The sequence below is a fragment of the Rhipicephalus microplus genome, unplaced genomic scaffold (genome assembly GCF_043290135.1).
Source record: "Rhipicephalus microplus isolate Deutch F79 unplaced genomic scaffold, USDA_Rmic scaffold_23, whole genome shotgun sequence".
Classification (NCBI taxonomy): Eukaryota; Metazoa; Arthropoda; class Arachnida; order Ixodida; family Ixodidae; genus Rhipicephalus; species Rhipicephalus microplus.
The window spans coordinates 9,985,615-10,008,393 of NW_027464596.1; the positions used below are offsets into that span (position 1 = coordinate 9,985,615).

At 44.5% G+C, this 22,779-nt stretch overlaps 2 protein-coding genes across 2 annotated transcripts; one reads left to right on the plus strand and one right to left on the minus strand.

Annotated features, from left to right (window-relative positions):
* Window positions 1-7,915: 7,915 nt before the first annotated feature.
* LOC119180782 (uncharacterized) lies at window positions 7,916-13,283 on the plus strand. The gene is made up of 4 exons (XM_037431916.2): window positions 7,916-9,410; window positions 10,158-10,256; window positions 10,319-10,423; window positions 10,816-13,283. Exons 1-4 carry the CDS (start codon window positions 9,341-9,343, stop codon window positions 11,460-11,462), a joined length of 921 nt encoding a protein of 306 aa, XP_037287813.1. The 5' UTR covers window positions 7,916-9,340; the 3' UTR covers window positions 11,463-13,283.
* On the minus strand, window positions 11,507-14,701 carry LOC119180779 (putative nuclease HARBI1). The gene is made up of 4 exons (XM_037431913.2): window positions 14,089-14,701; window positions 13,890-14,032; window positions 13,114-13,282; window positions 11,507-12,397 (listed from the first exon to the last, which is right to left on the minus strand). Exons 1-4 carry the CDS (start codon window positions 14,488-14,490, stop codon window positions 11,702-11,704), a joined length of 1,410 nt encoding a protein of 469 aa, XP_037287810.2. The 5' UTR covers window positions 14,491-14,701; the 3' UTR covers window positions 11,507-11,701.
* Between the last annotated feature and the right edge of the window lie 8,078 nt (window positions 14,702-22,779).

Here is a 22,779-nt window from a genome sequence, read left to right on the forward strand (position 1 = left end):
GAGAGGAAGACGAAGAGTCTTGGCACGATCGCAGTGTGCTGCCGCAAATGACCATCGTTCACCTCCTGTAAATAAAACCGTCTAATCATAGCTCGCTGATACAGTTGTGGGGGAGGTGCAGGGTAATCGACACCCGAAGACAGAGGGTGAACCGCAAGTTCTTCGACGGAGCTGTCGCATTGCTAGACTTCCACCGAATCCATGTGGGCGGGACATGTCCCACAACGCAGATGAACACCGACCCCTCTCGACTTTTGCGCCGACTAGTTCGGCTCCACAACTGAGAGATGCTCGTTCCTTCGCAGACAGCTGGCACAATTTTTTATAGGGCAATAATTCTTATACAGATGAGGCTAAGGCCTGGAACAAGATAAATAGGATACGAGGCCAAACAACACACTCTCTTTCTTTGAGTAAACACTGATGGCAACAGCCTGGAAGATCGGGCAAACTTTCTGGGTGCACATTTTCAACGTATTTCCAACTCTGTGCACTACGAAATGATTCAACATCACAAAGCAACTATAGAAAGCTGGGAATTAGAAAATGCACCAAAATTGAGGCATTCCACGATTCATTCAACTTGGCTGAGCTGCGAAAAGCACTATACTGTTGCAATGAATCTGCACTAGGTTCTCTGACCGTGTTATGTACCAAATGCTGAAGAACTTGCGACATGACACACAAAACACCCTCTTCCACCTCTACAACGTTGTATGGGCTTCCGCCGAGATTTTGGATGCGTGGAAAGGGGCCATTATAATCCCAATCTGAAAACCGAGAAAGGATCCATCCAGTGTGTCTAGTTATAGGCCCATCGCACTAGCAAGTTGCCTATCTAAAGTCTTCGACAAAGTGATAAACTGCCGTTTCATAAATTTTCTCGAAAAAAAAAAACAACAATTTACTAGACCTGAACCCGTGTAGATTTCGAGAAGGCGGATCCACAACCGACCATCTAATCCGCAAAGTCAGATTCGCGACACATTTGTCCAGAGACAATTTTTCTCTCTGTATTCCTAGATATGGAAAAAGCTTATGACACTTCGTGGTGGTTTGGAATACTTAGAGAGCTGTCGCACTTAGGCATACGAGGTCAGGTGTTAAATGTAATAGAAAGCTATTTGACTAACCGCAAGTTTTAGGTTCAGGTTGGGAATGGTATGTAACAATCATTTATACAGCAAAATAAGCTACCACAAGGTGGCGTACTTAGCTACATGCTTTTCATCATTAAAATGAACTCGATGCACCTTTGCATCACAGGAAATATGTTCTTATTGCACATATGTGGATGACATCCACATAGAATTTTAATCTTGCGATTTAGCAATTTGTGAGTGGCAGGTCCAGCTTGGATTGAACAAGGTGGCGAAATCAGCAGATAATAACGGGTTCATGATGAACTCTCAGAAGAGCACCTGTGTTCTTTTTTCTAGGAATAGAGCCCTCCACCTAAATCCTGAAATTTAGTTTCTTGGGCAACGAATACCTGTAGAGGCTGAGCGTAAATTTCTAGGTTTTATCTTGGACTCGAAGCTCACATTTATAATGCACATTAAGTCCATAAAAAACAAGTGTCTCAAAACGATCATCTCGGGAAGTGCCTCATGTATATTGTAAAGAAGAGGAAGTACTCCGGCGCAGAGGCTAATTACGTCGTTAACAGTGGTCGGGCTTTTCGCCAAGAGCATTTGAAAAGCGTCGTCGTCAATCCCTTTGAGGATGTGCTTACATTTTTCAGCTTCCGTCATTTCGGCGTTCACGCGTCTGCACAAATCGACGACGTCCTCTATGTAACTTGTGAAGGTTTCACCCGTTTCTTGTGCGCGTGTGTGTAAACGTTGCTCGGCACGAAGTTTTCGGACGGCAGGTCGATCGAAGACTGCTACAATCGACGTTTTAAATTGCGGCCACGTTCGGACGTCTGCCTGGTGGTTTCTAAGCCAAAGGCTGGCTACACCCGCGAGATAGAACGAAACGCGTGTCAACTTGTCCGCGTCCGTCCATCTGTTTAAAGCGCTCACCCCTTCGAAAGTCGAGAGCCACTCTTCAACGTCGTTGTCATCTGTTCCACTGAAGATTGGAGGCTCCCGCTGAGGAACACTGCCTGGACAGGTGGCCGGAAGAGATGGAAGCGTCTGCTGATCGGCGTCCGGCATAGCAGAAGGTAGCCGTCGAGAACGGAGTTCCAGGATGGTAGCGGGAAGGTGTAAGGGACGGTACCCGGCACGGCTCCACCAATTATAAAGGAGATTTATTAAGCAGAAAGGTTGACGCTTGGAAGGCTTGGAAGGCGATGCACCAGCCGCAATTTCCGAGCCCGAGCCGCTGCTGCACACTCGATGCTGCTGCCTCTGCGCCGGAGTACTTCCTCTTCTTTACAATGCTTCTCTATCGACGTAACTACGCACCAGAGGGACGCAAGTGGCTGCTCGTCGTTCCACGAACCCTGAGGTCGCAGATTTGTTCCTCTTTTCACGCTGACCCACAATGTGGCCACGCAGGAGTCTTCAAGACCTACGAAAGGCTTCGACATCGCTACTACTGGCGTGGCATGTACACCTTCGTCCGCAACTTCGTCCGCTCTTGTGCCGAATGTCAGCGCCGAAAATCTCCACCACACGCCTCCGCCGGTGAACTGCGGCCTTTACCATGCCCTTCCCGACCCTTCGAATGGGTTGGAATAGATATTTATGGGCCACTTCCATTGACTCCGACTGGCAACAGGTGGATAATAGTTGCTATCGACCACCTAACGCGCTATGCTGAGACCGCTGCTCTTAAAATGGCTACAGCACAGGAGGTTGCCACTTTCCTACTGCGTCATTTTGTGTTGTGTCATGGAGGCCCTCAAGAACTCCTCAGTGACCGCGGCCGCGCCTTCTTGTCCGAGGTCATTGAAAAATTGCTCGCTGAGTGTGCTATTGTACATCGCACATGTACCGCTTACCACCCACAAACCAATGGGGCTACCGAGCGCTTTAATCGTACTCTCGGTGACATGCTATCTATGTATGTGACGCCTGACCACTCTAACTGGGACTTAGTTCTCCCATTCATTACATACGCCTATAATACGGCAACGCAAGCGACAACAGGCTTCTCCCCTTTTTACCTCCTCTACGGCCGTCACCCCTCCCACACCATTGACGCCATTTTGCCCTATCGACCAGACGCGTCCGAGTGCCTACCGATCTTGGACGCCGCCAGACACGCAGAAGAATGCCGCCAGTTAGCTCGTCGCTTTACCTGCGATGACCAAAACAGGCAAAAAGCAATTCATGATGCCCAGACCTCAACTCCCGTTTTTCTTCCGGGTTCTCTTGTATGGCTGTCAGTGCCGCATCGCACACCTGGGCTCTCTTCCAAACTTCTGCCAAAGTACGATGGGCCATATCGTATTGTCGAACAAACTTCGCCAGTAAACTACCTCATTGAGCCTCTTACGCCACCATCAGACTTGCGACGTCGCAACCGCGAGGTTGTACACGTCCAGAGGCTCAAGCAATACCACGGTTCAACGCCGCCTGCCCGGGAGTAAGTCGCCAGGATGGCTCCTTTTTTTCTCCGTGGGGCCATTGTAAAGAAGAGGAAGTACTCCGGCGCAGAGGCAGCAGCATCGAGTGTGCAGCAGCGGCTCGGGCTCGGAAATTGCGGCTGGTGCATCGCCTTCCAAGCCTTCCAAGCGTCAACCTTTCTGCTTAATAAATCTCCTTTATAATATATATAAAAGCCCTATGTGCACACGCCTAGACTACGGAGCCATTGTCTACCAGTGTGCTACACCGAGCGCATCGAAGATTCTGGATCCTCTACATAATCTTGGCATACGCCTTTCTATGGGTGCTTTTCGCACCAGCCCCGTAGAAAGTCTCTATGTATATAGAGTCCAATGAGTGGTCGCTCTACCTTCAGAGATTCTATATGTCCTTTTGGTATTATTAGCAATCAAACTCGGATAAGAAACACCCCACACACACAACAATTAATGATTTGTCCAGTTCTGTTCTTTTTGACAACCGTGCCTCAGGGAGACTACCCTTCTCACTTCTCGTGACCTAACCTAACCCAACTTAAGAAATCGGGGTACCGCTTTTTCAAAACTGTCTAATGGCTCCCGCAACATATCCGCTGCCGTAACAGTGGCAGCTCATTGACTGTGATTTATCCTTTGTTGAAATAACCAAACGCGCTCCTCTTGCACATATACGTGCACACTTTCTCGAATTTCAGCTGAAATACTCTTGTCCTGAATATTTTACACATGCTTCAAAGTCTTGTAATTGGTGTGTCCTATACTGCTGTTGGTCCATCTTTTTGTGATTCTGGTGTTCTGCACCCTCATTCAAGCATCTTTACAGCAGAAGGTTATGCGATCGTTATGGCTGTTAAGCACATTCAGAAATCAAAATACAATGTGCCTTTATATAATCGGATTTCTCGTGCCTCGTAAAAGCTTTAAAATTTCTGCAAAAACATAATAACCCTGTCCTTGTGTCACTTTACAGTCTTTTGTGCACGATCTGTACACTCAAACAACATGTAGTAGTATGCTGGGCGCCAGGACACCCTGAGATCGGGAGAAATGTCTTGGCGGATCAACTTGCTGTATCTGCCCAAAACAACGCTGCTACCAATACATCCATAGCTGTCGCTGCGCTTGACCTGAAGCCCCTCTTTCAACGGGAGCTCAGGGCGTGTTGGCACATCACCTCCTAAAATTCTTCAGGCCTGCGCCTCACGTGACATGACGCCAGCTACAGCATCACTCGTTGTCCGACCGGTCCTGCGGGGGTGCGCCGCTTCTGGCACTCCTCTCGCAGTGAAGCAGTTGTATCGCGATATTGTACGCGGTTACGCGAATAGTTACTCTCGGCGATATTGTTTTCTCTCGTGTCTGAATGTTACTTATAAGAAAGTTGTCAAAATATTGGCGTGGAAACTTCCAGTAGTTAGTTTATTCAACATGTACATACGAAACAGGGACACGAAAAAATAATCAAAAACACAAATAAATGAAAATACTAATGAAACTTACAAATGATAGATGAGCACTTTATTTTTGAGCAACAGTTTCCAATTTCTGTGCTTTTACGACAGCTTTGGCATCTGCTTTAGCAACAGCGGCTGTGTCATTCCTTTCCGCAATAATTATTTAGCAGAACATTTGTTGCACATTTTATCAATATATTTATCACCAAATCTCGTTCGTGCCCATTCGCACAGGTCACCAATTCCTCAAATGCTGGCAAGCTCTCCTTCATAAGCTGTTGAACAATACCTCTGTGATTTCGTGTCTGCACAAAGCACGCGGCATTTTTTTCATTTTGCAGCAACTTTGCAACAACAACTCCACTGTGCATCACTACTGTCGCAACGCACGCGTTCGGAAATCTCAAGCCACCTCGATTGAGACTTGCTATTAAAGAATTAGCGTCACTATCGCACTCAGCATCGCAACTGTCAGCAACAAGGTTTTTACCACAGAGTTAGTGCAAAAGCCTCCGACATGAGCAAAAACAGCGACGCGTGTGCTTAAGCTGTGAAGGTCTTCAGGTTTGACAGTAACTCTGAAGTCCTGTTGATTTGGGGCTGTTGCTGATGGAAGAGTCTCATTAATGAAATCGTCACTGCTCATTATAGAAAGAGTATTTTGTAGGCGAATATTTTACGCACCTATAGTGACTGTTTTTAGGCCCATTTACAGGCATGTCACATCTGTTTTAGCCACACAGCATATCGCACAGTTCATTATCATCGCTCTGGCGCTCTTTGGACACATCTGGCCTTTGCGCTAATAAACTCCACTAATCATGTAGGCGAATCCTGCCTTCACTCTCATACAGCTGCCTAATGCTGATGTGGTAATGATCATCAGCCATTTGCCTGTATTGGCCAAATCGGTTTTCGAGGCAGTCTGTCTGCAGCTTGCCGAGCAGGGCATATTTATAACGAAGCTCGACAAGGCAGTACTTGGTGAATTCAAGTATTGCATAGGTGGCATGTCTTGAAGCAGATTGAGTTTGTCGTGTGAGAATGCTGTTGTGTTTGTAGGATTCCCACATATCCAACCAAGGGACAAATGCATTGAGAAATTCCAGCTTAGGGTCACCATTTAGGCACGAACATAAACATCTGTAGGCATAAACATCTGTGGTTATGGCCTTTGTGAAGTGTTTTAACGTTTACAATCTTCCACTAGCGAAGAACTATCCTGGTAAAATTGGCAGTTTCTTTGGCATGCCTTAAAGCATGAAAGTTGCAGTGGTGATCCAGTGCCTCAGCTACAAATTTGTAGTACATTCTGCCTTTCGAAGTTGCTAGGATTTAGCGCCTTTGAGGGATGGACACTGTTGTTTGAGAGATCAAAGATTGGAAAATATAAGTAGTCCCAAGATTCTTTTGATTTATCCAGTTGTTTCGGATGAATTTCAACAAGTGCACAGAATCCACAACATAAAACTTAGGTCTTGTTGCTTCTTTTGGATTTGGGTAAACGATGCTGAGCTTTGGTGAATCTGAAAACATACTGAGTGCCGTGAGATTGATTGCGTGTGCTTCAGAGTCTATAGTGTACACAGATTCTTTAAGTGTTGTCAGGGCCCTGTCTTGTGGCCAGTACAGCAAGAACCCTACTTTCAACAAGCTCCTTAACGAAATCTATGCAGCCTACAACCTAAAACTTTCTATTGTTATTTGCTGGGTTCCAGGTCATTCTGGAATTGCGGGCAATGAAATAGTGGACAAGAATGCACGAGAAGCCGCTGGTCGGCAAACCATAGATATAACTTCTGTTCCTGGTGTAGATCTAAAACCTGTTGTACGTAGTGGTCTACGCAACCACTGGCAAGCTGAATGGGACATAGAAGTCGACAACAAACTCCACCTTGTAAAACCCCAGCTGAGAAAAGTTATATCTCCCAAAAACTCAACAGGTTCGCCGAAGTCACTCTAACACGGCTCAGAATAGGCCACACTTATGCCACACATAAACACCTTTTGACAGGCACTGATCCACCTACATGTATACACTGTGGAGAGAGTATAACCGTTGTGCATGTCCTTATACAATGTCCTGTGCTTCACCAAGCACGACTGACCCATTTCAGGGAGCTCTATAGATATTATATCCCACTTCATCCAGCGCTGTTTTTATCACTTGATCCAGTGGTTGACCTTAAGAGACTTCTTCATTATCTTGGGAAAGTCAAATTTTTAACAATATCATTCCATCCTAGCCACCAGGCTGCCCCTCAAGTGTGAGGGTACCGCCTGGTGCATAAAAAGTATGTCCGAGTTTTCGCAGTTCTTGCTCGGGCTAGGACTTCAGCTGCGAGGGTCTTGGGCCTTGCAGACTAATTTATTGTCACAGACTTCAGCCAACGAAATGAAGGTTTTTTACAAAGTGACATTGTTTTTAAATGCACCGTGTTTTAAATGGTTCGTAGATATTTGCTACACATCATTTGTTCTAATTTTTAAACAAATAACCGAAATGAAACAACACTTGTACTGGCGCTCTTTGGCCTTAAATGCCCTTGTGCCAATAAAACTTAACGTAATATTAATAAAGAAGTATCTCTATACTACAGCGATCTGTATCTCTATACTATACTACAGAAGTATCTCTATACTATACTACAACAACTCCTCTAAGTGTCAGATAATTCAAACTTTTTTTGAAGAAAGCTAATAGTTCCAGCAGGATGGGTCGTGACGTTATATGTTCCTCCTCTGCTAAGCTGCCTGACCCCCCCCCCCCCCCCAGGTACATATGAATATAATGAGAAAGAATGCACTTTGATGGGTGGTGTGTGGTGGTATCGTGCCTAAAGCCACGATTTTTTCTGTTACCTTGCTGGAGCCGTCTACAGTTTGGTGAAAAAGGGTAGGACGAGCGGAGACCATTCATACAGAACATATGCCTTGCTGGCTGCTGTTTCCTGCTAGTGCTGCTGTAACCACTGCACTGTCACAGAAGGAAACATCATTCAGCTACTATCACAGCTGTTTCCATACTAAGTGGCCACTCTCTCACACAAATCTGATTCCATAAAGGGCTGCATTGTTTTGGTTTTTTTAACTTTGATCATACAGTTAACGTCCGATTTCTCGGACTACCGAAATCCTGGACATGTCTGATTTCCCAGGCTGATCTGTGGCACCATCAAGTTCCCCATAGAGTCAGTGTATTAAAAAGTCCAAAATTTCAGACATTTATAGCTTTCGCCGTCCGATTTTACTGCTAACTTTTTACTGCTAACAGCGGACTTGAAGTCACTATCAGCGCCATTATTTTGGTTCTTTTCGTACCCTCGAACCCACTGTGACGTGGCTGCCGTACCCTCGACACCTCAAATGCCGGAATCCAGCGCACGCCAATTTGTAGCCAGCCGTGGCTTAGGCAAACCTGTGGCCACAACTGCATGGTGCTGTTACTAATGTTACTATAAGGCTGTGCTCCGGTGGGAAAGCTACGCTGTTGACTGCCGTCGGCATGCTTCCCGACTCATAGAAGACGATAGATAACGCAACAGACTCCCTGGAATTGTTTTTGCCACGCCAGCTTTAAAATGTACGCCATCTCAACTAGAGAGGTCAGCGTGTGTAAAGAAGTTCCAACTGCGGTCGTTGCTTCAACAACTCGCACGGTGCTGGTGTTTCGATTTCAGCCGGGATAACCTTTGAGGGCTTTGCCGACGCTAGCAAAAATCTTGAGCTGTGTGCGGAATTTACCGGTGACGAAATCATTCAAGTTACTAAGGGTTTCGACAACTCCGACACAGAGATCAAAGAGGCAGAGCCTACACGGGCAACAAGTTCGGTGTTGACGCGAGCATGACATCGTCATAGGTGTACAGTGACAGCATGACATCAGCTGATATTGAGGCAAACATACTCGGGGCATGTGGAACTCCGTGCAAACGAAAATAAGCGAGACCTTTTAACGCTTAATTTTTACAAATGCAGTAGCGTCGGTCACATCAAATTTTTTCTTTTCGCCTTTTTTTTTATTACAAACGGCTCTTTTCGTGGCCACCTAATGGCGAATTCCATTGAGAGAACAGGAGTAAGGGTGCCGAGCAGAGAGGAGTAGGGGGCAGAGCACTGAGAGCCGCGTCACTCGACCTGCCACTGGAATGCGGCACACCTCCGCAGAGCAGGTGTGAGGGAATAAAAAGGCGAGTGAGGAGAAAGGTTGTGCATCCCAGCGTCCTCTGCTGCAAAACACGTGCGGTCTGATCCGGACGGGCAAGGAAAGCACGTGTGGCAGTGGTTGGTACAGCGCACTCGCTTGCGCGCTATCCTGCAAAGCTGCTGCTTCGTATACTACTACATGATGGACTCGGAAGCTCAGCGCATCCTACTGTCTTTAATTCAACACCAGGCACCATCTAGTACGGAAGGTAAAGTGAATTTGATTGCTTTTTATTTGTTTCAGCGCACTTGTCGCGCATGCAGCATGCAATGCATTCTTGCGCGCGTGGACCTAAGCCCACTATTCTTTATCATATCAGAAAAACACCGTGGATATGACAGCTTTATCAGACTGTTCATGCAGTTACCAGCTGCTGCTGTCATCAGCAGTTAACAAAACGTAAACAATTCTAGAAGTACTGCAGTACACTATCCTGTTGCCAAGTTTCCTTGCATGAGTAATTAATCCTTAATTCAAAACAAACTTACATTGCAGACCCCTCCATCAGCAACAGAATGATTCGCAGCGTTTTAAGAAAAGTAACTGCGAAGTGGCGTGTAGCAAGTGTCACGTGGGTGCAGCTAAGTATTGCACGCAGTAACAATTTATTTTTATTTCTGATTTTTAAGTGGCTAATGTCTCCAGACGGCAGATCAGCATCCCACGTGATACGGTGAAGCCATACATCTCCTCGGAAGCACGATTTCTTATCGCAGGGTCGAGATGCTACGTATGATAAGCGATATTTTTTTTTAATTATCAGTGATTTGTGCAGTGTTTCATGCAGCCCTGTAACATGATGAATTGACTTTTTTAGAATTTGTTTTTTGCTTGCTCTAATCCGCTTACCTTCGAGTGTAAGGCATCCGAGTTTGCATAATGTAGCTGACTACTTGAGAAACCATTTTCATTATATAACTGATTTGATTACATTTCCATCATTGTGTGAAAACAGATGCAGTTCTGCGTACAAATATGGCTGGCGATGTGCCAAGGCGAGGGAGCGAAGAAATGCGCATGGAGCTCAGATTGCCATGCGTTGAAACAGGAGGTGGTAAGTATTAGTATTAACATTATTGCGAGGCACTACATTTACTGCTCATTTATATTTTTTAGATGGCACAGATACTCTGCACCTGCCAGCTCCCACTGCATCAAGATCAGCTGACGGGGAGACTGGTGCTCAAAGCAAGCCATCAGGCTCCAGGAGAGGAGGTGGAGGCAAGTATATTAACACTGAGTGTCTACAATTGCCTCAGCAAGTGTTCTTGGGTAAATCTAACAAGCATGCATCAGAGCGTGTAAAAGTGTACTTGTAGGAGTGATCCTTAAATGACAAAAAAAAAAAGAGAGCATGGAAAGCAGACCACTACAATTACTGGAAGACTGGCACAATTTGCATATTGCATTTACATGCACAATACCAGAACTTATCACTTATGTATGTTTGCTAGTCTGCGCAAATGCTTGTTTTGTTGATTAATGCTTGCTGATTGATAATTAAGCTCAAGTGACCGTGCTGTGTGTTAAATTATTCAATTATAAGTAATGCCTGCACAATGACCGACAGTTTCCCAATAAACCATTTATGTGTTGGTTCTTTCTTATTCTAGCTGCTGAATGGACAGAGGGGCAAACAAGGCTGCTCCTAGAGTACTACCTCAAATATTTCCCTCAGATTGGCCCATTTAAAAAATTCAAAAACAGGAAGCAAGCCTTTAAACAAATATCGATGGACATCGAGGCTGTGCTTGGCATAGCCAAAACCCCAGAACAGTGTGAAAATAGGTACAAAACAGTAATTAGGCGTCGGAAGGCGTCTTCCGACCATAACAAAAGGTCTGGTGCTTCACCCACCCCTGTGCCTTTTGACGACGAGGTGAAAAAAATTGAAAGCATTGATGACAGCATTGAACCGGAGGTAGAGCGAGACGCCTCAGGGGCTACATTCAAAGCCTCGCCCGAATCTCCGGCCGTGTTGTCACCTGCCAACACCACTGAGGAAAATAAGACGCAGTCCTCAAATCCCGACACGAAGCCACGGGTAGGAACTGCACGCCTGGCACACATGCAGTTGTTTTTTACTGAAATGAGGGCACTGCAAGAAGAAAAGGAGGCTCAAAAGGCGGCCAGACGTCAAGAAAAAGAAAATCGAAGAGCTGAAAGGCAGGCCGAGCGACAGGTGCTTCGTGAAGAGCGGCGCAAAATGCATGAAGAAAAAATGGAGATTCTCCGTCAGGCCTTTGGACTTCCAAAATAAAGTGGTAGTTTTAAATAAATAAACGTACTACCCAAAGCGATTACTTAGTTTCAATGTCTTTTATTTTCTAGTTTGGCACAATACACTACCTTGAGAAAATGCAAATGGGCCAACAGGTGTGTGGTAAGGACAATTTTTCCCAACCTTGAAGGTGTTTTAACGAGTTCAGCTTTTCAGGTGGGCCTTTGGTAAGCATATATTTGCTCACAACTGCATAACACGTAAAGGAATTCCTTGTTTCATGGCTGCTGGTTCTGCAACCCCATTTTTATCATCAAGTGATCTCTCTTGATGCTAGCCAAGCCACGTAATAGGCTATCCTGTTGGGCTACACTACTGCTGCTTACTTGAACTGCAGAAGAGCTTGAGTCTACATTTGTTGTTTGTGAGGTAAGTGACAGGTCTCGTGACAGGTTCTCTGGCAAATCTCCACAATCAATGCAGAGGTTGTGAAGCACACAGCATGAAATGATAAACTTGGACATGTTATCCACTGTCCACATATCCAACCTGTGCAGTTGTCTGAAACGATTTTTTAAATCGCCAAAAGTATTTTCAATAAGCACCCTTGTCCCGGAGAGTCTTGCATTGAAGGTTTTTTTGATGCTGTCAAGATTCCCATAGTCTCGAATTGGTGTCATCAGGTACTCCCGGAAAGGATATGCAGCATCCCCCACTATATGGTACTTGCTAGAGCACAGTTGTGGCAAAACACTTGAAATCCTGGACCGACGGAAAATGCGTGCGTCATGAATTTTGCTTGGGTAGCCAGTGCTGGCATCAAGAAACCTCTTCTTGTTGTCACAAACACCTTGAAGTGTCAAGGATAGGTAATGGTGCCGGTTTATATAAACAGATCGCACTTTCCTGGCTGGGCACCTGATAGGCATGTAGCTTCCGTCAACACACCCAATTGTGTCTGGGAATCCCGACAGCTGCAAGAGAAAAAAATGTGCACACACATAGTCAAATAAGCATGGCACTAAGGGTAATGAAAGGTGCCAATAACATGCGGAAAAGTTTAAAACAAACTGGAGACTTGAAGCTCATAACGGCGAGTGCAATACACTACCGGTACACATGATTGAAATTAACTGGCTATTTAATTGTGAAGCATCTGGGAAAAATAATTGTAATAACTTATTTAAAAGGTGCATTCTGGCACTAACTAATTCATAATTGTAATAGTAGAGCGGTAAAGAACACATGGGACCGCACGAAGGGGAATTAATGACACATACAGAGTACATACAGAGTGCACAAGTAACTGAACTCTAGGTTTATTCACTGTACATGCAGGACAAGTACTAGATGTACATCACTAAGCAGAAGATGGGAAAATAGAAGAGATATGAAACAGCATCACATGGTCAAAACTACTCAAGAAAAATGTCCGATTGCTGACAGCATTTGTAATACACATGAAGGAGGCTTGACTGTGTGGTGCTCTTTCATATCTCTTGCATTTTTACATTTTCTGTTCATTTGCAGTTCTGATCCTGCATATCAGTTGCTTTCAGTCCTTATTGTGGTTTGAGTAGGTGTAATTCCTCTTAGTCTGGTCCCTTGAGTTGTGTAGAGCTGTATGACATTGGTGTGAAAAAAACTGTAGTTTATACCTTAAATAGCATGTTTACAAAAGCATAGTTACCTTCTCAAAATCCACAGCAAGCTTCTGCAGGTCACTGGGGAACTTGATTACATTCGGTGCTATGTCGAGCAGGAATGCAGTTACTCGGCCCATCATTCTGTGGTGAGTGCTTTCTGCGACTTCAAAGCGGCCAGCGACATCTCTAATGCATGCTTTGTTGGCTGCATACCTGAAAAGGAGAGGATACTCTAATTAAATAATGGAATTAAGCTTGCTGTTGCTGTCAATGACTGAATAATGGTGTTAACAATGCTGTCGCTGTCAATGAAGCAAATTAGCAAGACAACTGAAGTCAGAAAACACGATTCCACCTTTTTGGGTGACACCTTAGAAACTCAAAATATTTGATTAGTAGAAGCACTATCTAAATAACAAATTCTAATTTTAATTCGCGCATTACATTTATAAGTGTGGAGATGAAGCTCACTGTGAACCTGCTGACACAGCCGATTTGAAATGCTTCGTGAGCAAAAGTTTTCATGGTTGTTTGTAATGATGCATCATGAATTATGCTTTGCCACTGATTCTAGTAACGAGAATTTTGTGAAGCTCAGTGTGTAGGTGTACAAACTACGAAAGCATTTCACAAAATACTATAACTCTATTACGTTCGACACTCGCTAGTAGCATTTAACAAGTTTAAAGCAAGGTGGTCCAATGACATGCTGCGAATTAGGTACATTTATTTGCAATATTTCATATGCCTCTAACCCACTATAAAACGGATTATGCAGTGACCTGATGACAGCGGCATTCCTAAACGTACGGACACTCACCAAAGAAAGGAGAGAATGTGTTCTTCAGCCGACTTGGCAGGCAGGCCACCATGATCACTGTTCTGAGGGCAGTGCGGTGACTTGGCGAATTCTGCTGCCAAGAAGTCCACGACCGGCCGCGTGACGCGGAAATTTCTTTTGAACTGGAAGAAAACAGGCCTTTAAGCAACCTAATTAAAACAGAAGCCGAATGACTCACCTCCTCGTCGGAGTAGCTAGCCACCGTCTTTGTAACATATGCTTCCACTTTCGGCCTTCGCTCTGGCAGAGAAAAGAGCTGCTGAAACGCTGCTGCATACACTTCGTCGTCATCGTCGCTGCTGCTTGAACTCGACTCGGACGTAGAGCTCCAGCAGCTATCGCTGCTGACATCGTCTAGCTCGTCAAATACTTCGGCAAGACGACGACGTTTTGCTGCCTCCGCCATCCGTGAATCTGAAGGCAGGCAAGGTGGACGTTCACTGCCAGAATCTGCCGCTACGACGTTAAAATCGTTCGAGCCCGAGCACCACGCACGCTTCGCTGCCGCCATAACCGCCCGACACGACGCCGCAAAATGTAAACAAGTGAGGAGGATTGCTGAGAGGGTATGTCCGGACATGACGTTCCAAACACGTGGTTTCCTGCGTTTTCCACTCACTCCGCTTTTTAAGAGGGAGCAGACAGAACTGCTCCTGGCTGCTCTCGGCGCAGCAAAAGCGCTCTCGCTCTACCAATGGATGACAGTGCTCCTACTCCTGTTCGACCACTGAAACACGCCGCCTCGGAAGAGAGCACTTTGAGCGTGCTTTTGAGTGCACCTGCTCTCCCAATGGAATTCGCCATAAATGATGCACTTGCTGAATTGCAACGAGAATCTTGTACTCCTGCCGTGACCCTTTCCGTCAATGAAAAATACCTATTCAAAAAGTGTATTTTTGCTTGCATTCGTTTTTCCAGACTGCCTGATTTTCCGGACCTTTCGCAATCCCTTGAGTGTCCGCAAAATCGGATGTCAACTGTACAACATTAATTCAAAGGGCTATTTCAGGTACCACTTTCTTATTGTGGAACAAAAAGCATCGAAATAAAATGGAGATGCCAAAGAAAATGTGTTAGTGTACACATAACCACAGCACTCACTGACTGCATGAAAAATCATTTTTTTTTTTAAATTCTAAAAGGCAGAATGGAATAAATATAACTTACTGAGTTCGTTTTGCAGCATGTCTTGCACCTTGTCATTTCTCTTCTCAAGTATTTCTACTCTTTCCTCTAGTCTTTTGTTTTTTTTTCTTGAGCTGCCTCGTAAGGTTCCTCTCTTTTTCCAGCTGACTCAGTTCGACAAGCTCTTCTTCGGAGCTCGCACTGCTTCGGCGCCTTTTTGTTCTTGGTTGCATATTTTTTTTCTTTTTTTTGAATGCTAGCAAATAAACGCATCAACCCAAAGCCAACATCACTGATTAGAAGCCGAAAACGAGCAAATATGCCAGGAAACATACACGCTCCATTGATACGAACATAATTCAGGTTGTAGCAACTACCTAGTGTATGAAGTTCAGTAGGGTTGAAAGCTGGGCTAGTTGGTGAGATATCATTTCAACATATGGTATAGTAGCGCAACCTCGACGGGGACACAGAGGACAAGAAAACACGCCACTGTTTGTGAGACTAGCGAGTGCCGTGTTTTCTTGTCCTCAGTGTCCCCATCAAATTTGCGCTACAACATATGTTAAAATGATATGTAGCATATTCCAGCCATGACTAGTGAGCATTCTAACACCCTGTCACACAGCAAATCTAATGTCCTTCGTTTGCAATGTCCTTTCTTTGCTGTCACACGAGGAAACTAATGCCATTTGATGAAAACGACCTTTTCTGTGGAACGAGTTCCTGCAACACAATCGCATTCGATTTCTGACTGAGTAGTCTCAATGCCAGGGACTTTTAGGGAAATGGCTGTAACTTCAGTATATATACATTTTATAATTTATGAAGATCTTGTTCCTTACTCGCTCAACTTATTACTGGTTTGATGACATGATAGCAGGTGCAAAAGTTAAAAAAAAACAAATTAAGGAACCCTAAAGTTTTGTTTTTCGGAGTTGAAGGCGATAAGGATATCCTGTTGCTACTACGTGCATCAAACACTTGGTGCATGAAACCTTTTCGAACTTCTTACGCACCCACTACACGGCCTTAAGGGAATAGGTACAGTAGCGCATGTGCCTTTGGTAGTGGGTGACCGGTTTTAAACCTCCAAGCCATTATGATAATGACATGTTATGATGCCCTCTAGAAATGGCAGGTTGTACCAAGCATTATTACTGCAATATTTCATGTTGCATTGTAAAGCATGTATACAGGACGTGTGTGTTTGTTAAGTATGAAAGGTAATCTCACTGCATTTCCAAGCTGAGGAAGTTCGTTCATTGTATTTCCAAACAGATGCGTGGCCGTGTGGTAGAACATCCGCTTGCCATGCAAACGAACTGCGTTCGATCCTAACTCTGACTCAAGAATTTTTATTGCTTATTTTATTTGCATCATTCTCAGTTTTTCAGTAGCGCATAAGATGATTTTTCGCTCACAACCAATAATGCCTACGCCGGAATTTCCACAAATCGAGCTCTCTAATGCCATAGCATTACAAAGAAGCTACTCTCCATGACAGCAGCTGAACGCAGCGCATGTTTTGTTTGTGCCCTGTTGTCATTATTGCCTGTATTGTGGATATTAATCATGTCGTGACTACACGAAATCGTTGCCCTCGTCTCATTTCTGCAGTGGGGAGTCACTTGTGCACCCTGCTTCAGTTGACTGTACTCATGCCCGGTCATACCATTGGCCAACGATATTCGAGTGTGTCGTGCAGCTGTGGCAAGTTTTAATTTAAAACTGCCACGTTTTTTTATTATAGGTGCACTTTCCCACCCATAAAAATTATTTTTGTGGATACACGCATGTTACATACAAGATTTATTATATGTTTATTTTTCCCAAAGCCATGGGTCAGGAGGCCTGAGGTCATGGTCATCATTTCAAAACGACATTTGTTTTTGTCATGGAACACCTCGCAGGTAAAATGAAATTAGACCCACTTAATGTAATTTGTTGTGAATGGCATTGAATTAGCCATGTGACAAGGGTATAGCATCTCGCATTGCAAGGCGTCCCGATAATCACCACAGCCACCACAGTTGCAGTGATATTCGATTTCAAACAGTGCAATTTCCGCACCCCCCAGACTTGCTCTAAATTGTCTAGAAAAATTCTTAGCTGCATCACAACATAAATAAACACATAGTTACCATGACTGCAACAAAAACAACTATGCCATACCAACTTTTGCCACATAATAGGATAAAGGCGACAACACTAACACACAATGTCATCTAAAAAGCTGACAAATGCATATCTGTGAAATTTAACATAGGTCACTATGTAAATTGTAACCAAAGTGCTGGAAGTTGCTGCTCTGTGTCTGCTATTCTCTCTAATGTCTATCTGTGCAAGGCAAAGTTACCATTAGTGTAACAAGCTGCCATATTATGCCTATCTAGCTCACACTCACTGATCAGATTTCTACACGAGTTTTAAGTAATCAATTACTTTTCCAAAACTAACATTCTGGGTAATTCAATTCGGTTTACTTGTCATTGATTACTAGTTATCATTGACTTTTTTTCATAAATAATCAAGTTATAACTAGTATTCTACAGCACTTTTTGTCCTAATACCCTGTAAGGACCCCCCCTCCCCTCTTTTCAGACAATGGCCACAACAGACTGCACATGCATGCTCCTTTCCTTAAGGCCTTCTCAACTGATGCGAAAGCAATGGGAGAGAGTTTCTCAGTATGTTTTGCCACCTATCGGTTGTAAGAGTGCTGCAACCCTGACTTAGCATCTCCTGTGTCGCGTGCACATCAGAAGACTGTTGCTCGATGTAAAACCGCGAAATGGGAATTGTCCACTGGGAGGGCGATTATTCAAGAAGCTGTAATTTTATCACCACTTCAAAATTGATGCTTAGTGTACACTAGCTGCATTATCTACACATAGTGCCCCGTAAGAGGATCTCTCCAAGACTTTTGTGCTTTCAAAGAACTTCTGAGCAGCTTCCACTGCTATAAAACTGCCAAACACAGTCACGGGAGAACATCTTGTCCTTGTTTTGCAGCTTCATGAAATTTAGAAATATGCCATTTCAATGCAGTTATAAGTGCTATAAGTACCAAATCTGGCAGCATAGTATTAGCACCTATATTTGAAAATGCTGTAGTCACTTCTTGCCCAGGTGCCTGATGCAGGTCACGGTCCATTTCAAGAAAACAAAGTTTCAAGTATGTTACCTTTTCAATTGTCTCTTCTTCACTGTCTATGTCATAAAAGACAGTGTCAGAAACCGACAGCCATTTCTTTCCCATCTTCTGGATAAGGTCACTGAAGGTGGCTACAGAAATTATCAAATGAATATAAATTTTAGCAGGCCACTAAAGTACCAATGTGGTATGAGGACCACAAATGCATGCAAAGTACAACTACATATCTATTCTACCACAAAAGTTTAATTCTGCAGAAAGAAAGCTGTGCTGTACATGCATTCGCTTCTAGATAATGTAAGTCAATGGCTGATGGTAAGAGTTATGCAAGTATTTAAACCTTGAAACAAACCACATGTTGCTAGTTGTAGCACAATCTCAATTAATTTACTAGGTGATCACATATGAGCTATTGGAACACACATCATCAAAACAATTAGTCAAAGCTTTTGAACGTAATTGTCTGTGTGAGCAACACCATTCTTAGGAATGCTTATTAACTGTCTTGCAGTAGCTTTTCGAAGTTCTATTTTATTACCATAGCAATCTATTCCAGAGAAAAAAATATATAATTACATTAAACTCGTCAAAATAATTTTGGCATTGCCATTTACTTATAGCTTCAACATGCAGCAGTTCAAAGATCTTGTCAATTGAAATGTCTAGGTGCAAAGATTCCATCAAGTTCAAACTAGAACAAGATAATCAGAAAATATGTGTAGCTCAGCTGATCGCAAGTTGGGCATTTATGGCGTTCTTACAAGACATATTATATACCCGCATTACCGAACAGGCCTAACCTGCCTAAACTGCCTATATGCCGACGGATTGCACGCTTTAAATTACTCGACCAGCTGCACAATATAACATTTCATGAACATTCTAATTGATCTTTGCGTCCACCGGGATGACTGTCACTGTGAATAAGTGCACATTTTGTCTTCTGGTTTCCTACATTGCAGAATGATCACTTGCTCGCTGTTTTCCCTGCTATGCACGTGTTTTGATTAAGCCCGATTGTGGTGCGTTTGTGGACTGAAAGACTGCTGAAACATTCCAATGACATTTAGAGTATACATAAAAAATGTTTTGCCTCTTTGTATAGCAGCCCGTAAGGTCATACCGTATGCCAAATAATAAATTGAGTGCCCGAGACGACCACCACGTGCACATGAAAAGAGCTATGTGGGCTAATAAGCATGAACAACTTAGCAGTAGTTGCGCAACCACCACTAACGGGTCAAAGAAGGCACACTGAAAACACAGAAGCAATTCCATGCATCTTATTTTGACTACGCGCCGAATAACACACGTGCAAGCAGCGACGTCCGCCACGCATTTTTCCTGCATTGTAAAACGGATTCCCAAACGCCACCAAAATTAACACCTCAAAGAAGACGGAACTCGCCACCAAGGAGGGTGACGTCTCCTCGATAACACCCTTCGTCGACGTGCCTTCCTTCCGTGCCCTTCCAGTATATCTCTTTGTGTTATTGGCAGTCAGCCACACTCGCCGGCTTGATAACACCCTTCGTCGACGTGCCCTCCTTCCGTGCTCTTCCAGTATATCTCTTTGTGTTATTGGCAGTCAGCCACACTCGCCGGCTTGAAGTCCTTAATGAGCTTCACGCTCACTATAGCCCGGTAACCGTCGTCGTAAACGACTTAGGCCACCTTCGGTGCTGCCGGCATAATTAACTGGGAGCGTAAAATCAACACTGACTTCAAAAACAAAAAAGAAAGAATGCAGGGACTATTACCGTGGCACATCTCCCAGGACTCATCCAAAACATCCAGTACTTCAAACGTAGAGTACTCCCCCAAGACGGCTGTAGCCCAGGCTACACCGCTTACTCCCAAACAGAGACCGGAGAGTATACAGTCCTCGTGTGTCAAGGCCTCCCCTCACCAGGTGAGGCCCGAAATTCGAACTAACAGCCCGCACAAGCGGGCATCCAGTGCCTCCGAGGAGGAAATGGGTACATCGGTACCCTTGGTGCCGAAAGAGCGGCGTGGCTCATTGGAGCGCGCCAAGAAAACAAAAAAGCCGATAACAGGGCCTGGTGACGGCCCTGTTAAGTGAACTCAAACTCTTTGTCTAAACAGCCACTTGCTTTTCGTACACACAGCACTATTTTACATTCACCATGAACACTTAAGTTGTACAATGGAACGTCGTGGGCCTTCTCAGAAACCTTGACGTCAACAAGAACTTTTACACGGAACACTCGCCAAAAGTGCTGTGTGTACAAGAAAGACACCTTAATTCAAAACAGACAAATTTTCTTCGTAAATACGTTATTTTCAGAAAGGACCGTGATGATGCCATGACAACATCCGGAGGTGTTGCCATCATAGCGAATCAAGAAATTGCTTGCATACACTTACAACTCCAAACATCCCTTGAGGCAGTGGCTGTTCGAGCGGTTCTTTTTGATAAACTGATCACAATCTGCACTATTTACATTCCTCCTAGCTATCAGGTGCAAAAACAGAATTTACACTGTTTGATGAACTTTTGGAGCCTTATGTTCTCCTTGGAGACTTTAATGCGCATAGCAGGCTATGGGGTGATTCTCGGTGCGACGCGTGAGGTCCACTGATTGAACAGTTCCTTCTCTTGTCGAGCGCGTGTCTCCTCAATCTGAAAGAACCAACCTATTATAACCTCGCTAATAACACCTACTCCTCCATAGACCTGAGCATAGTATCTCCATCTCTTGTGCCTCTACTCCAGTGGAAAGTTGTCAGTAATCTGTACGGAAGTGACCACTTCCCCGTAGTTTTGAGCACAACGACAGTAACTGAGTGTCCACCACGTGTTCCCAAGTGGCTCATAAACAGAGCCGACTGGGAACAGTTTCATACTATCGCTTGTTTAGGTTGGAGTAACATATGTACTTTGAACATTGATGTTGCTGTCAACTACTTCACAGCGTTTTTGATTGATGCTGCAACAAAATGCATCCCACAACAAATGGACACCCTGGAAAACGGCGTGTGCCATGGTGGAACTTTGAATGCCGAAACGCGCGCAAATAGCAAAACAGAGCCCGGAGGCTGCTTCGGAACTCACCGACAGCCGAAAATCTTGACACCTTCAAGAAAATAAAGTCTCAAGGCAGGAGAACGCGTCGACAGGCCAGAAGAGAAAGCTGGCAGAAGTTTTTGTCGGGGATCAATTCATACACACAGGAGGCTAAAGTCTGGAACATAGTCGGTAGGATAGCAGTAAAACAAGTACACACACTTCCACTCGTAAACACTGAGGGTGATACCTTGGAAGATCAGGCAAACTTCTTCGGTGCACACCCGAACAGGTGTCCAGCTCGTTCCACTATACTGACACTTTCCAAAAATACAGAACAAGAATAGAAAAGCAGAAAGCTCGAACACAAATGCTCTAGATACGAGGCGTATAACCAAGCCTTCAGTCTAGCTGAGCTCCGAACATCTCTAAACTCCTGCAGTACTTCTGCCCCAGGTTCTGACCGTGTGGTGTATGAAATGTTGAAAAACCTACCAATCGAAACACGAAAAACCTTACTTTGTTTGTACAATGCTATCTAGTTTTCTGGCGCTATCCCTACCTCCTGGAGAGAGGTTATTATTCCCATTTTGAAAGAAGGCAAGGACCCTTCTGTAGCTTCAAGTTATAGGCCTATTGCACTTACAAGCTGCTTGTGCAAAGTCTTCGAAAAAATAATAAACTGCCCACTTATACATTTCCAAGGTTGTCAGGGCATCCAGGGCCATGAGTACCATAAACTCCACTAATCTATCTATCTGGACTACAGGAACACATTACCAGAGGCCAAGGTTGAGAAATCTGTCACCTCCTCTTGGTGGCCATGACTGAGGATCATGCCACAAAGGCACTCAAACCCCTTCATCATGTTGTCCAGGATGTTTTTTTTTTGAACAGTAAGTCGAATAGACCGATCCCACAGGCCAGTTTCGCGACGCCACCGCTGCCGCGGCAGCCGCGGTGCATGCCGGTACTTGTAGTCGTCCGGGCGCACCAGCCAGCCGAAGTGCCTGAGCGTTCCCTTTTCGATAGATTTTTCGGTCGTGTGGAGCCGTCTTACGATGGGAGGATTTACGTGCTGTGTTCCTGGATGCTACAACAACAGCACAAGGGATAAAGGCTTGGGTTTCTACTTCTTTCCTAAAGAGCAAAAGCTTCGGGAGACGTGGATTCAGCGTATCAACAGGGCTGGACGGGGCGGCAGGTAAGACATCTTATTAAATGTATAGTGCCGCTTTGAAACTAAATAAGCGTATTGCGGTGGTTTTTTTTATGTGAATGTTTAATCATGAAGCTTAGCATACCAAAGAATATGATCTTTGCTCACTCTGCCTGCGTATACTCTTACCGGATAGCTCAGCCGCGGTTCGCGGTTGTGCATGCCGGTCATTTTTTAGCGCATCTTCCTTATTCTAGCGTTTTTTGTTACCGCTGCGTACTAATATTATTATTCTTACGAGTTGTAGTGCTGAGGTCTTTTAGTTTTCCATGTTGCGCAAGTGCAGCACCGTGTACGCGGCTTGTGTGTTTTTTTTTTTTTTTTACAACGCAAGTGGCAA